The sequence below is a fragment of the Helicoverpa zea genome, chromosome 18 (genome assembly GCF_022581195.2).
Source record: "Helicoverpa zea isolate HzStark_Cry1AcR chromosome 18, ilHelZeax1.1, whole genome shotgun sequence".
In the NCBI taxonomy this organism is placed as follows: domain Eukaryota; kingdom Metazoa; phylum Arthropoda; class Insecta; order Lepidoptera; family Noctuidae; genus Helicoverpa; species Helicoverpa zea.
The window spans coordinates 9,988,771-10,003,737 of record NC_061469.1 but is presented as its reverse complement, the minus strand read 5'-3'; the positions used below and the strand labels follow the sequence as shown (position 1 = coordinate 10,003,737).

Sequence of the window (14,967 nt, the reverse complement as noted above, 5' to 3'; positions counted from 1 at the left end):
ATATCATAAAATGCGCGCTTGAAGGTATATACAGGGTCTATCAGGATACTTTAAAATCTAAAACATAGAAGACGATAAGATAAAAAAGTTAATTGGTGTGAATATCTATGACTTGACTTTGCCTTATTTCACTTTCGTAATGTTTTTTTTAGATTATTGGATTTTCTTGAGTGGTAAATGTGAACAACAAAAGCTACCAGTCCATCTATGTAGTAAGGAATCCTACTGAATGTATGATTTCCCAATCAAAAAAGAGACATTTGTTTGTCTATGGTCATGTTTTGTCCAATGGCAGATGTCAGCTGTCTTTTTCATTAACAGACTGTCACTTTCCTAATAGCAATTTCAGATTGTTTTGATTAGTCAGATACCCAAATAACTAATTAATTAAACCCTGAACCATGGTTGACGACCTGAGGAAGTATCTAAACCACTTGCTGGAGAAGTTAGTATACGCATGACAGTATTTTTTATGCGACAAGAGAAAATATTGTACGTATAAATTCTCTTGTATTAACATTGTTTTAGGGTAAATGGGCTGCATTGTATACTTATTACTGACCGTGATGGCGTGCCTTTGGTTCGGGCAGTAACGGAGAGGGCCCCTCAGCTAGCATTAAGGCCTAACTTTATATCCACATTCGGTATGGCGACTGATCAGGCGAGCAAACTTGGCCTAGGAAGGAACAAAACCATAATATCTATGTATTCTAGTTATCAGGTAATGGACACCATCATTTGTAACTTTGGCATATTACTTGTTAATTATAGTCTCTAAAAGTTCTTAATTTAATAAAGAACTGTTCTTGTTATTCACCAAATAATTTAAAAAAGTATGTTGTCACAAGGTGGCCTTCACAAAAAATCCAATACCTTTATCAAAAATAGTACTTTTCTTACATTAACTTTTTGATACAATGAGAATGTTTCTGCTAATTTATATACTTCTACAATCTTACACTCCCTTTGAATTCATTTAAAGCTATATAACTTTCACTGCCCTATGTTTGATTATTCATGACCTAATATTATATTTTTTAATGGACTCCTTTGCAAATTATTGCAAAACAGTAATTAGCAGCTGATGACCTAATTTTACTGTTTCAGGTGATACAAATGAACAAACTACCATTAGTAATCACATTTATTGGTAGCGACAACTGTAATACTGGCCACATATTGTCTCTGGAAAGTCAAATAGAACCATTCTTAAAGGACTTAGCAGCTGTGGTGGCAGACGCACCTTGAGTTTAAACCTCTTTTGTTTGATTTTAAGTCCATTTAAAATGTAAGAGCCATATTTTTTTATTATTTTGATTTTTATACTGAAGAGAAAAATTTATTTATCAGTAAGGAAAGGTGTGGTATAATGTTGCCATTCTAAAGAATGTGTTGAACATTATTAAATTGAAGGCACTTTGAGAGCTCTCACAAAAATTTACATTATTCCCTTGAAATTCAGTCATGTAGTTATGTGAACAGACATCTTATCATACTTATATATTACTTAAGTAATTGTATATAAATATTAATACTTTTATAATATAGTTAGTACTCTAAATAAGCAGAAATAAAATAAAAGCCAAATTTGTATTTCTATGCACATTTTATTTACACACTTGAGCTATAAAATAATGCATTTCATTATAGGATGGTAACATTAAAGTTTTGTGGCAACACAGCCATTCATCATGTACTGGCAGCATAACACTTAAAACAATCAGAGATGGATAAAATAAAACACTTAAAATTGAATCTTATTCAAACCATATTAAAGAACATTTTATTTTCTTTCATAAATATTGAATAATAAAAATTAAAAAGGGCGAGGGAACTCGACAACTGAATATGTGAACTACCTATTCAGTTGTCGAGTTCCCTCGACCTTCTTTCGTCTCCATCATCAGGTCAGCTCCAAATCTTTACTGTTGCATAGTGTTATAAGACATACACCTTATAGTCAAGTTTTTATTCTGTGCTTTCCTACAACTTTCAAAAGTTGCCCTGAATTTCTCAGGGTTTCCATCATCAGATCCTGACTTGAAGATTATGGGACCACCTGTAAGGTATACCCTATCAAACTAAAAAATAATTTAATAAAATAGTCCATAAATAGTCCTACGAACGATGTTTTAATAACAGCACCTGAACAATTTTGAAAGCATTTTTTTGTATGAGGGTATAAAAAAAATAAATTAGAGAGTATGCCATATTTTTTAAAACATTTTTGGCTTTTTTTGAGATACGTCACATTGTTATAAGACGTGGGGCAATTTTGTATGGATTGTGATCCATCTTTATAAGATAGATGATAGGTGTCTTTGTAAACGCTTTGTTTGGCAGTGACTCCGTAAACGTGCGCGATTCTGTCTTCTGGAAAAATTTGAATGTCTTGTCAAGTTGTGCTCTTAAAATAAAACATCTCATAAAGAAATCTACAATTTAATTGAAATATTGCTGAATCCCAATAATAAATTACATACAGCCAGTATGATGTTACAACCTTTTTGCTCTTAAACTGCACCTTCTTTCATACTGTGCCACTATTCAGAGGTTGACGGGTGTGATGAGCGCTTTTCCTGTGAGGGCGTTCACCACGTTGTTGGCGGCTAGCACGCCTATGTCGCTGCGTGTGCGCACTGTAGCGCTACCGATGTGCGGGAGCACGACTGTTGAGGTAGAACATGATTAGTGTTTAAAGTTATAAGGAGTTATCCATGGCAAATTCATATTTGCAGTAAAGGGAATCAGCTGGTATGGCAAAAATAACTTGGTGAGTCTGAAGTGAGGTTTCAGTCAATTTCTAGGGACAGAAACTTCTAGCTGGCTAGTATGCAGTTAGTCTGTTTACTTTGACTTATTTCCAAAGTAGGTAGTTGCTTTTATTTACAATGACAGAACTTGATGTTTTGGTAGCTCCCGTAATACCCATCATCATCTCGCCACAAACAGTTGGACAAACTAGGTACAGGATCGTTAGTTATTGTACCTATCTTGGGGGCAGCCTATAATTGCGTCAAGTCATGACATTAGTATATATTATCAATACTTACATAGATTAGGTAATGTGAGCAGCTTGTGGTCTCTGGGCAGAGGCTCCGGGGTAGTCACGTCAAGTCCAGCCGCGTAGATCTGCTTGTTCTTCAGCGCGTCATACAAGGCTTCCTGGTCGACTAGGTCTGAAAAGGAATGCATGTAATAAGGTTCCTATAATCCGTTTTAGTTGTTTCCTTAAATTCCAGATTTATTTATGTACATCAACAAAACAGCATTAAAGTTTGAAGGGTTTACGCTGTTTTGATAACTAAGCTCTTTGCAAATGTCAGCAAAATTGCGTCAGAGCTTTATTTTCCATGATCTTGTAAATAGCTACTGGTTGATAGCAATTACCAATCTTATCTCCAGGATTGGCAATCGGAAATTTTAGATAACAGTGAATCTGGGTAGGACTTGTAACACAGGACTTCACGTTAAGCAGTCGTATACATTTTGATCTATTTGTCGAATACTGGTCCTCATGCTATTATTGTTATATTGTATTTGTATTTAATAGAACAATTACGCGGCCTCAATCCTTCTAGTGTGAGAGGAGGCCTGTGCCCAGCAGCGGGACGATAAAAAGGCTGTAACTAACTAACTATGTAACTAGAGGCCTATGATCGAAAGACCCTATGGATTAAGGCGGCCAACTTTCCGAAAACTGAATGCGGGACTTAACCTTTCGTGAAAGGGGGGGGGGGGGGGGGGGGGGGGGGCATTGAAAAATGATCGGACGGAACTGATAAAATAAAAACCGTAAGCAAAAAGCTATAATTTAACCTATCAATATCGTGTCACAGCGTGCACTAATGTCTTATTTTCAAAATCATTAGGCCTCACGAGTTCAGTAGAAATAAAGAGAACGAGATTATATTATAGGTAATCTGTGTTCCTGCACAGTTGAGCGTGCGCGCAGGTGGGTGTTGTGTAGAAGCGTGGTAGAAAAATAGGGATGCGGGACATACGGGACGCATACAACGTTTTGCGGGACTATTTTACTAATAATTTCAAAACGGGATTTCGTCAAGCATTGCGGGACGGTCCCGCAGAATGCGGGACGGTTGGCCGCCTTACTATGGATTAAGGTACCCTACCTCCACGTCCAACATTGATGACGATAGCATTGCTCTTCATCTTCCCCAAGGTGTCTTTGTTGATCATGTGTTTGGTCTCGTTGGTCAGTGGAACCGCCAGCACTATGAAGTCGCTTTGCGCCAACAGTGTGTCTAGATTTACGAATTCCGCACCCAACTCCTTGCCTGGAAAGAGAAAAATAGAGAATTTTCTTAAAATCGACATGATTCCTTTAGATTTTGTCTACCTTATATGTATTCTTCATTTCTTTGTTACAATTTTACTTACCTAACCTAAAGACGAAGCTCTTCTAGATCAAGTTTATGGTTGTTATAACATTATTTGTAGATCTTTATCCACAAGATACAACAATATTATAGTTCGGCCATTCAGAGAATGCGTTCCTGACACGTCGCGATTGAACTGACGACGTAACTTTGCAATGGCGTTGCAGTTACGATAAAAATATTTTTGCTGGTTGTTTACCGTTTTAACAATTGAGGAGCATTAAAACAACATTATTATATCAATAATCAATGAATGTTATTACGTCGTCAGTTCAATCGCGACGTGTCAGGAACGCATTCTCTGAATGGCCGAACTATAGGGCCTTATTGTCTTGTCCCATACAAGAATTTGACAGTTCCAAAGGTTCTCTAGATAAAAGGGTTAAAGGTAATATAGAATAAGTACCTTCAGGCTTCTCCCTGTGGCCAGTGTACAGGAACTTGGCAACCTCGAATCCAGCGAGGCGCCTGACCACTGCCTGTCCGATTCCTCCCAATCCAATGATGCCCACAGTGCTGCCTCGGATCTCCTGACCGAGGACCTTGTCGAAACCGATCTCCCATTCGCCCCTGGTATTCAACGATGTCATATTAATTATAATTAGATTATTTACATTGAGAAAAAGAAAACAGAGTTGGAAATGGAATACCGACATGAGTTACCACATAGCATTTATTTGAAGTAACTGTCAGAAATTTTGCAACTTTTACCTAAGACACTCGAACATTCTCTCACAATCTGCTCTCCCAACCAGCAGAAAACACCGAAAATAGGTATCTTGTTTGATTATACCTTTGAATGCCTTTGGATGAGACAAATCTAGAGTGATTTTCCTCTTTTCAACTAATTACCTGTGAACCTGATCCAGGTTTTCAGTGAACCGCCTAGCGGCGCCAAGCATGAGACCGATAGCGATTTCGGCGACAGCTGATGACAGCACATTGGGAGTGTTGGAGAGCTTGATGCCTCTCGCTCTTAGCTCATCCAAGTTGCAGTGGTTGTAGCCTGCTGAGGCTGTTGCTACCAGCTTCAGTTGAGGACCTAGGGATATTAATAATGTTTGAGCAAAATCGGAATAAAAGAAACGAGGAAAGATGAAGAAAATGTTTGTTGCGATATAATAATTTATTTAATACTAGCTTCCGCGTAGAGTTCGGTTATATCGCGTTTCCAAGATAAATCTTCAAAAGTCCGGGATAAAAACTATCCTATGTTCTTTCTCAAGGTCAACTCTATCTCTGTACCAAATTTTATTAAAATCAGTTCATTGGTTTAGACGTGAAAGCGTAACAGACAGACAGACAGAGTTACTTTCGCATTTATAATATTAGTAGTGATGGAATAGTCGAAGTTATTTCGCATTTAGGAGAAAGTTGACACTCAATAAATATAAGCGTGTTCGGAGACTACTTTAGGGGTAGATCATCTTCATTGTGGAATTCAATATAACGCAACTCCTAAATCCAAAAAAAAAAAATAATTTGCATTGCATCATTTTGTGGGTCGGGCCAGCACACCTCTATTTATTTATAGATTTAGGTCTATCATTCGATAAAATCTGCGATAACGAGATGAAACAAACAGTATCGAATGTCTAGATAACAACTGAAATACGCGATGCCATTGGTACGCAGGTATTTACATAATTTTTTTACGATTAGAAAATCTGGTTATGGTCTGAGGAAATAAGGAGAAATTGCAGACTTATAGACAATCAAACTATAACTTTGTGGGATCCATTCCAGGATCTCGATAACGCTTTCGAATAAATCAATCCTGTAGTATCCAAACTGCTTCATATACTTATACCTACCGATTTCGGTAGCCAAATAGGCCAGGCAGCCAACAAGGGCGTAATTCATTATAGCTTGGATGTCTTAAAGCTATGGAATATTTACCAGCCTTATCCAGCAACTCCTTGCTGATAGCAAGGTTGGAGATCCATACGAGGGCAGAGGACCCTGGGATGAGCTTCAAGAGGTCATCTTTGGCAAGAGTACGACCCTCCTCATCGAAGTTCAGGTATTTTGTTTGGACTACTGTAAAGCTGCAAGAAGGATTAATTAAACTCAGGTAAAATGTGGTTTTGCAAAAAATATGAATACCTAGTCCTACGTAGGTGTAGTAGTATTTTTAAATCCTGCCAAAGTTGTTATCCTAAAGGCGTGCTCTTGACGTGATTTGGGTTTATAGGTTTTGTATGTTGTTAAAGTCATTATGCGGTGCAAAGAAAATGGGACCGGAAAGAAGTCTTAAGATTTTGATGTGATTGCGATTTCTCAATTCATTACAAATAAAATCTTCGCACTTAGTTTCTCTGTCAATATAAGTGTTTCTGTGTTTCCATGATGAGATTATAAGGTTATCAGCAAATCAACACACATAAAAAATCGATGTTCGTAAACCGTTTAGTTTCACATTGTCAACTACGATTAGGTGCGGGTATAAACTCTCGTGGTATGTCACAGTGTGGCTTACTTCTATGTTCTTATACTTAGGTACGTCAAAGAGTGATAATTAGGTACCTATATTGTACAAATTATGAATACAGTTTAAATACTGTTTGGTTCATCATCATTGAAACCTACCTATCTGAAGTACCTAATACTGAAAAAATCAAGATGGAATTTTGTTTAGAAGATAAATTAAAACCTGCATACCTACTATATCTTTGAAATAAATAAATACTTAGGCATTCCCCCTAAAAACTTGAGACAAACTTTCAGAACAATTTTTAAGTTCACCTCAGGTGAATGAACCATACCTATGAGGAAAATCAAATAATAATAACACATAATTAGTAGTCTAGCAGTGATATAAATTACTAGTTATAATATGTAGATGCGAGCGAATAACTTGAAATGGCCTTGTCTAAAACACATTAATAGGTCATTACCATCGCGAGACACCGAGTTATTTTCGAGCGACCACTGCAAGCATGAAAACATTCTACTGGCTTCCTTCTACTAATACCAACTATGTATATGCACAACAGGAAAACTTGAACATTGTTATTTAAAAGCCAATAAGTCACTTAACACAAGTAGTCTAGTTAATTTTCTGATAACATTCAAAGTATAAATCTATCACTATAAAAATAAATTAAAATACGTAAAGTGTATGAAATAGGTACTTACTGTTCCTGTAATACTTTCAGTCCCGCCGGCGGAAAATCTTTGGACGACACCAAAACCTTTAGATTTTTCGTCATTGTGCTATGTGCAACACAGCTTACCGGCAACAAGACACCGACTAACGCCACTACAACTACATTATGTACAATCATTGTTTATATACCTACCTAACACCTTGAAAGATATGGTATCTCGCTATTGAAATGTACGTATTGCTAGGAGGCGGAACGAAAACGTTGTGTGGCCGCCTGTCCGGCTGTATAGAGTCAAGGCCCCGGGTCCAGAAAAAAATATAGAGCGGCTAGATGCCGAGTGGCGGGAAGACTGGTCAGAAATGGTCTCGATTAGCTATGGTCCGAGTTTGTTTTGATATCGCAACGTCAATTTGATAAAACCAGAACATAAATTAGCTGTTTTTAATTTAAGTTTTACGTACCTCTTATGTATTTGGGCATGCTCTTTTAACATGTTTAATTAATTGAAAGCTTTAACTTAAACGCTTCTGATTAGACTTGTAATAATGCCTTATAGCTTTCGACTTAAATGTAGGTAAATAACTTTTAAAATTCAATAAATGTATAGGTAGTTATCGGCACGAATCTTGAGCTCTGACCTACATCTGCGCAGAAGTGATTTATTAGCAAAAGACCAATCCCGAGTGACGGCTATGACGCGATGCACTGCGGGCCAATCACCGCTTTAGCCCGCTCCCGCGCCTCACTTCATACCACAAAAGGGACCCCAATAAATTACTTCTGCGCAGGTGAAGGTCAGCGCTCAAGATTCGTGCCGATGATTATAGGTAAGTACCTACCCGGTTATTTCAAAATATTATAGCCAATATTAATAACAGAAAAATCTCTCAATTAATTAAGTAGTCGTTAATTAATTATTATTACACTTAAAATAATAGGTTTTATTAATTAATAGGTTTCTGAGAAAATAATTGAGGTTATCATTATCATCATTGACAAGATTGACAAACATTAACGAAGAAGGTTAAAAATATATAAAAAAAATACATTTGCAATTTGGTAGATATAATAAATAACAAAACTTTTTGTTACAAAAAAAAAACTTTTTGCATTTCCGTGTCTGTCTTTTGGCGTTTATTGGGTACCTTCGGTGTAAGGGTCTATGCACACCACGTTTTTTTAACGCGCCGTCGACGTGCTGCAGAGCAGTCCTGCAGTCCTGACTTAGGTGCGTATCTCGTCGGTATCGCTACAAACGCGCTTCGACGGCGCGTGTGCAACGTGGTGTGCATAGGCCCTAAAGTTATTGTCGATACCTAGGAAAAAAAGCTTAAACACGAAGTAGCTGTTATTAACCGTTAAGGAGTTCCCTTGAGTCTGTCGTACGTACCCATAGACGTTATATAGTAAATATCTGCAGATGCTAAAAAAACGGTGAAGTTGTAGGTACGACCATAGACGTAATACAGTATTATACTTCACAGTCTATGGTCGTACTTAAACCTTCACCGTTTTTAGCATCTGCAGATATTTTCGAGAGGTGTCTGCGGTTTCCATAATCAGGTCCTGACATGGGCTCATCTTGAAAGGATATCCCATAAAGAACTGATTTATCATACCAGTTCATGCGTCTTTAAATTAAGAATCTCATCTTTTTTGGGAAAGTCAAAAAATAAGACGCCATTGTGTGTATAAATGTATAATTTATTTAAAATATACAAAAACGTAAATGCAATGTTATAATATTCTATACAAAATCTAGCTATTGTTGAGTAATTGTCTATCTACCTATATGTATAAAATTGTTTATTTTCAACAAGGGAACAGCATCGGCTTGCCTTCTAAGCCCAACAGAACGTTTTTGGCCGATATGGACGCCATCTTGTTTCTGGTCTCAACCGTTGCGCTACCCATGTGAGGTATTATATCTGAAACAAATATTTAAAAAAAATGTTTATGCTGATGGAAATCCCCAAAGGGAGGGCCTGGGAGCTTATTCTTCTTAGAAAGCAATATGCGGTCGACACCGATGTTGCATCATTTTGCGGATGTAGGTACACAACATTTGAACCTATGCATGATTGGATAAGCGTTCGAGAACCCCCTCGTTCCTATCATTCATCTAAACTTGGATGCATCTCACTTCGGCCTTCTTCCTGGGCCGTAAGAATAGCATAGTTTGTCTTTGAGTTCATTGAATAATGTACCTACTGCGCAACTTGTAAGTATTGAGCAAATCCTTCCAGAAGAATTAATAGTACCTAACTATAATAATAATTGTTCTAACAAACAATATTAAAATAAGTAATTGAGGTTAATAGTTATTATTTTTATAGTTATTGAGGTCTTTTACAATAATTATCTTTAACTAAAAAGTATTAATTAGAATTTACGACAGCATTAACGATGACACGAATACTTACATTGGTGATTGGCAACGAGTTTTTACCGGTTACATTAAGATAAATAGACACAACTAGGTACCGTGTGAAAACCTTTGTAAGTTCTTTATTGATAAGTGTCTTTAATTGGAAGAATTATTTTATATTAAGTAACTTGTGTATCTACTGTTGAACGTTGGCCTCACTCAACGAACGCCAACCGTCCCGTTTTTAGGCGGCCCGTATCCTTTCATTGCCAGCACCTCTTCTAATCATCAGTCTACCGTACCTACAATAGAAGGTCTTACACTACGTTTGCCCAAACATGGTCTTCACTTGGACATTTTTGTGGACGGCAGTATGCTTCTCTCTCTCTCTTTCTTCTCTCTCTGTTCTCGCGTCTTTTAAAAGAAAGTAAATACTTACAGCAGTTAGGAAGAGACATAAGTGGGTGGTCTTTCCCTATGGGCTCTGGAGTCACCACGTCCAGTCCAGCCGCGAAGATCTGCTTCTCTTTGAGCGCAGTGTAGAGGGCTTCTTGATCTATTAGCTCTGTTAATAGAATAGTTCGGTTAGCAAATATGACGAAAGCATGTGCATTGCATTTGATGTTATCAAGTTTTCAATTAGCAGCAATTTAATTGAACATACTTTTGCCATTATGGTTTTATGCAGAGGTCGAATTATATTTTATCTCATACTATTTTACATAGTACATATGACTCTATCGGCTGTTGTTATCTAAGCTGTGTATCTAATTCCTTCTAAAAACCCCACCCTATCTGCCATAAGGATACTCTTTCGGAAAGCCTCAGCTTACCTCCCCTTCCAATGTTGACTACAACAGCAGTCTTCTTCATAGTCTTCAAGGAGTCTACATTGATCATGTGTTTGGTCTCCTTGCTCAAAGGGCACGCGAGGATCACTTAGTCACTTTCTTTAAGCAATTGTTCTACTGGCACTCTCTCTGCTCCTAGGGTTTTAGCTGTAAAGGTAATATCATATTACAGGATTACGTGAAATTGGTCTAGAGAGCTCCACTTTCAGAAATTTTTATCAAAGTTATTGTCATGTTAAATTAAAACCAAATTGTCTTTGCAAATTTTAATAGTTATCGCCAAGTATGACGTACTTAGTTAACATTTATTTCGCGCTCGTTTTATATTTGAATGAAAATCCAAAGCTAGAAACTTTTCATATATTTATGTCGGTTACCATCAAAATGTTTGCTTACGTAATATTTGCAGACCGATCGCTCGTTATCATTCGTCATTTAAATGGCAGATAAGCGTACTACAGAATCAGACAAACGATACGTACTATCTGGGATTTTTGTATAGTTTCTCGTATCTCACATGTACTTAATGATAAATAACTGTAGTTTTCTCTTGGAGAGCATTTTACATTCATGCACTTTAGCAAGTGTTATGCCAGAGGTGCGAAACTAGACACTGGTTTATTTATTTAAATCCTCACCTTTATGAAATGAACTGTAGTATTAGGAGACCGAGTAGTCTATCCAAAGGCATTATCCTTGTAAAAAGTTTACATACCCTGAGGTTTATCAGTTCGTCCGCTATAAATGAACCGAGCAACATCGAATCCTCTTAATCTTCTGAGCACAGCCTGTCCAATGCCGCCGAAGCCAACGATGCCGACTGTGCTGCCCGCGATGTCTTGTCCTACCATCCATTGTACGCCGTACTTCCATTCACCTCTGGAAGAGAAGATAGGCCCATCTAGATAGTAGCTACCATCCATGATTTTACATTGTCATGGTAAAGAAGTGACGGTGAGAAAGACCAAGCTATATTATTGCAGACCATGTATTTAGACCTCTTCATTTTGTAAGGAGGTATAAAATCTCTATCAGGTTTCTTAATTTTCTAATATTATATTATTATAGATTAGATTAGTGTTGGCTAGGTACTGCTCGTATGTCTAATTAGGAAATGGGCTTTCCCCAATTAGGTACGTTTTCAATTGGTGAGCGATAAATGACGCATATGAACGAATAGATTAGGAAATGCTACTGACGTTCATCAGTCATTTAAATTAGTAACAAGGACGAATTACTTGTTTGGGCTATTCATAACGAAATATACGTAGGTCATGGTAATGGTACATCTATAGAAACATATCTACGCATAGGAATGACGATCAACCGAACATGAGTCTCTTATTTTCTTTGAATGTATTGAAATGACACCAACATTTTTATTAAATTCGGCATAGGGTAGGTATTTTCGCTTGGTGCAGGATTGCAGTCAAGTTTTGACATAGGTATTATTTGAGGTCAACGTAAAACAATAGGGAATGCCGAATGAAACAAAAATTGACATAAAAAAATCTTCTCCTAAGTACCACACTTACGCTTCCAATTCCTGGACTCCTTCCTTAAACCTTCTTGCAGCTGCTATCAGGAGACCCACAGTGATGTCTGCCACTGCATCATCCAGGACTTGAGGAGTATTCCCTAGAGGTATACCGCGCTTCTTTAGCTCTGGTACATCTATGTGATCGATGCCTGATGCCATTGTCGTAACTGATTTCAGTTGGGGGCCTGAGAAGTTGGATATTTTATGGAGTTTAGTACCTAGAGGTAAATTGACTGTTTGGATGGCTTAAAGAAAAGATATTGGCATTGAGAGTAGGTAAATCCTTTTTTTATGAGCGTTGGTAGAGTTCTATTTTTTGTCTATTTTCAAATTAGGATGGTTAGGTAATAACCATGCATGATAAGTGGATTAGGAGATTCTTTTTATCTCTCTATACATATAGAAACGTAATTTGCTGCATTTTTTAAATAATCCTTATTGTATGAAGTCTCATCCAAACCTGCCAAATCCAGCAGTTCTCCAGTGAGCTTGTGCTTGGTGTTCCATATTAAACCATCAATTCCTTTGAGATTCTTCTTAATCGTCGGCAAACTTTCTGGTTCGTAGTCCAGGTGCGGTATAACTACTGCTTCAACCCTGGGAAGGATAAATTCATTTACAGTTCAAAAACGGTCATCTTTAGTCTCGGTACCTAATGAATTGCGAGCTATTCCTTTAAGAAACAGGAAATACGTAATACATGTATATAGAAGAGGTATTCAAATGACAGATTAGAAGTAGTTAATTATTCATTCAAGTGGCTAATTTACTCACTTGTTTTTCAATAACTCCAATCCAGCGAGCGGGAACGACTTATTCACAATAAGAACTCGTTTCAGCGACATCTTGCGGATAATCTGTTATAAGTCTATTTTAGATAATATTCTTACAACCGTATTGACCGATACTGACTCCACAAACTTAAATTCGCGACAGATGTATTTATGTATTGGCAATTTATCAGAATAAAGATGATAATCCTTTTATCTATTGTATCACTATAACGCGGTCATTCATTATAATATTGTGATATAAATAATCTCGATAAGGGCGCCGTAAATGCTATGATGCAATACTATTTAATGATGTTATAATGCAAAATTGTGATGTTATACGCACAGACTATGTAAGGAACGATAACACTAACGTAAAAACGCACATTTTCAAATTATGTAATCGTAGCCTTGAATTATTGCGCCATCTAGTGTTGAGTAGCGAGTGTTATATTTTCATTTTAATATTACGTCGAATACATAGATGGCGCTGACGGATTCTATTTTATGAAGTTGGTTTTACTTACGAGTTAGACTTGATTTTATTCAAATATTTTTTGGATTAAAATTAAATTTTTTCTCTTTCAGATATTGAAATTCAATATCGATATTTACGTGTGCGTAGTATAAACGACACTTGAGCAACTAGATTTAATTAGACAGTTAAACACTATAGCCGGCCTACTTGATGCAACGAAATAAGTCCTGCCTGACATGAGGGCCTTTCTTGACCACCAAGAGTGGTGCTGCTTCGGCTGAATTTCAGACCTCCAACGCATCATCACTGGTTGAGGGGGATAGTCATGGAGAATAAAATGACTCGTCCTTCCTTACTCCGCGGGGATAGTTCATGTATTAAACTGGAGAATTCCTGATTCCTGAAGTTCTTCCAGGAGATGAACCATAGCGAAAATTCTCCTCATAGGCCTTGTTTTGTTTAGGTACTTCTTTCCCATCAATACAGGTAGCTGAACGTAGGTACAAAATTATCATAAATGAAAAACCATTTAGTATTATACCAATATTTACAATAAACACTCCACATGTGTTAACAATTTATTGTTTTGCATGTACCGTTGTAAACATCACTTAATAGCCACAATACACGCACTGCATTCAAGTAGCGGCTACTTACATAAGCCAGCAATAATTCGATGATACGTACAATTACAATATTTTTAGACAATCATTTTAATAAAACTTAGCAGACGTGTTACATGTTGATGTTAGAATTATTATTGAGATTCTCGCCATTATCTGTCCATGTGTGGTTCCGAAAGCAGATGTGCGAAGCTGGCAGCCTGACAACGTGCGGTTTAGTACTTGTAGGCAGAATATGCGAACATACCATTGTCCCATCGTAAACCTTGCGTTACTGCTCTTTATCTTTCCATTTTCATTATAGAACCTCTTTGCTTCTTATAGGGGATAAATTGCTAGTTAACAGAATTAACGCTTACGCACTTGTAAAAGGTAAACTATGAAGATTTAATAGAGTTCCATTCTTAGTTAATAGCCTACAAATAAGTAAAGGTGTTTGGATCGCCTGCTTTTTGTTCTTTAGGGTCTTAAGACAGAGACAATTTTAGAAAACGGTCTATCGTTAGCGTAAGTTTTAAGTTTTTTTGTTTGTCGATAGAAAGCGATAATATGCGCAGATGCATTTGGTTTAAAAGGTGGAATTTGTCGATGTTTATTGGGATAGTATTTTATTTTCGAATGAATTTGCACTACAGCGTATTATTGTTCGTTTGGTGGCAAAATGCGTGTCCCTTTTATGCACGACTTGCCTGTATCTGTAAGTAGCATAATGTGTCTGCTATATTCTGGGCTAGACAAGAATAGTTTTATGTTAATTGTGTTTTTAGTAAAAAAAAAAAAAATATTTTATTACTAGATATACTATAGAGCCTATGCTAGCTAGG

The 14,967-nt window shown here is 36.9% G+C and overlaps 2 protein-coding genes across 2 annotated transcripts; one reads left to right on the top strand and one right to left on the bottom strand.

The window, feature by feature from the left end:
• Positions 1–286: 286 nt before the first annotated feature.
• Positions 287–1,597, top strand: LOC124639037 (ragulator complex protein LAMTOR3 homolog). The gene is made up of 3 exons (XM_047176254.1): positions 287–445; positions 529–721; positions 1,108–1,597. The coding sequence occupies exons 1-3, from the start codon at positions 402–404 to the stop codon at positions 1,246–1,248; spliced, it is 378 nt and encodes a 125-aa protein (XP_047032210.1). The 5' UTR covers positions 287–401; the 3' UTR covers positions 1,249–1,597.
• An 829-nt stretch (positions 1,598–2,426) lies between these two features.
• LOC124639142 (D-3-phosphoglycerate dehydrogenase-like) lies at positions 2,427–13,348 on the bottom strand. The gene is given in 14 exon segments (XM_047176378.1): positions 2,427–2,669; positions 3,054–3,179; positions 4,134–4,298; positions 4,807–4,970; positions 5,253–5,442; positions 6,300–6,448; positions 7,539–7,687; positions 9,326–9,438; positions 10,318–10,443; positions 10,712–10,876; positions 11,445–11,608; positions 12,265–12,454; positions 12,730–12,866; positions 13,044–13,348. Coding segments are annotated over 14 exon segments (2,031 nt in total). The 5' UTR covers positions 13,115–13,348; the 3' UTR covers positions 2,427–2,547.
• Positions 13,349–14,967: the final 1,619 nt, after the last annotated feature.

Bases quoted from the DNA above. Each gene is read 5' to 3' on its own strand.
- LOC124639037 (XM_047176254.1), top strand. From the start codon at position 402: ATGGTTGACGACCTGAGGAAGTATCTAAACCACTTGCTGGAGAA. The intron at 446-528 runs GTTAGTATACGC...ACATTGTTTTAG, and splicing joins CTAAACCACTTGCTGGAGAA to GGTAAATGGGCTGCATTGTA. The intron at 722-1,107 runs GTAATGGACACC...TTACTGTTTCAG, and splicing joins CTATGTATTCTAGTTATCAG to GTGATACAAATGAACAAACT.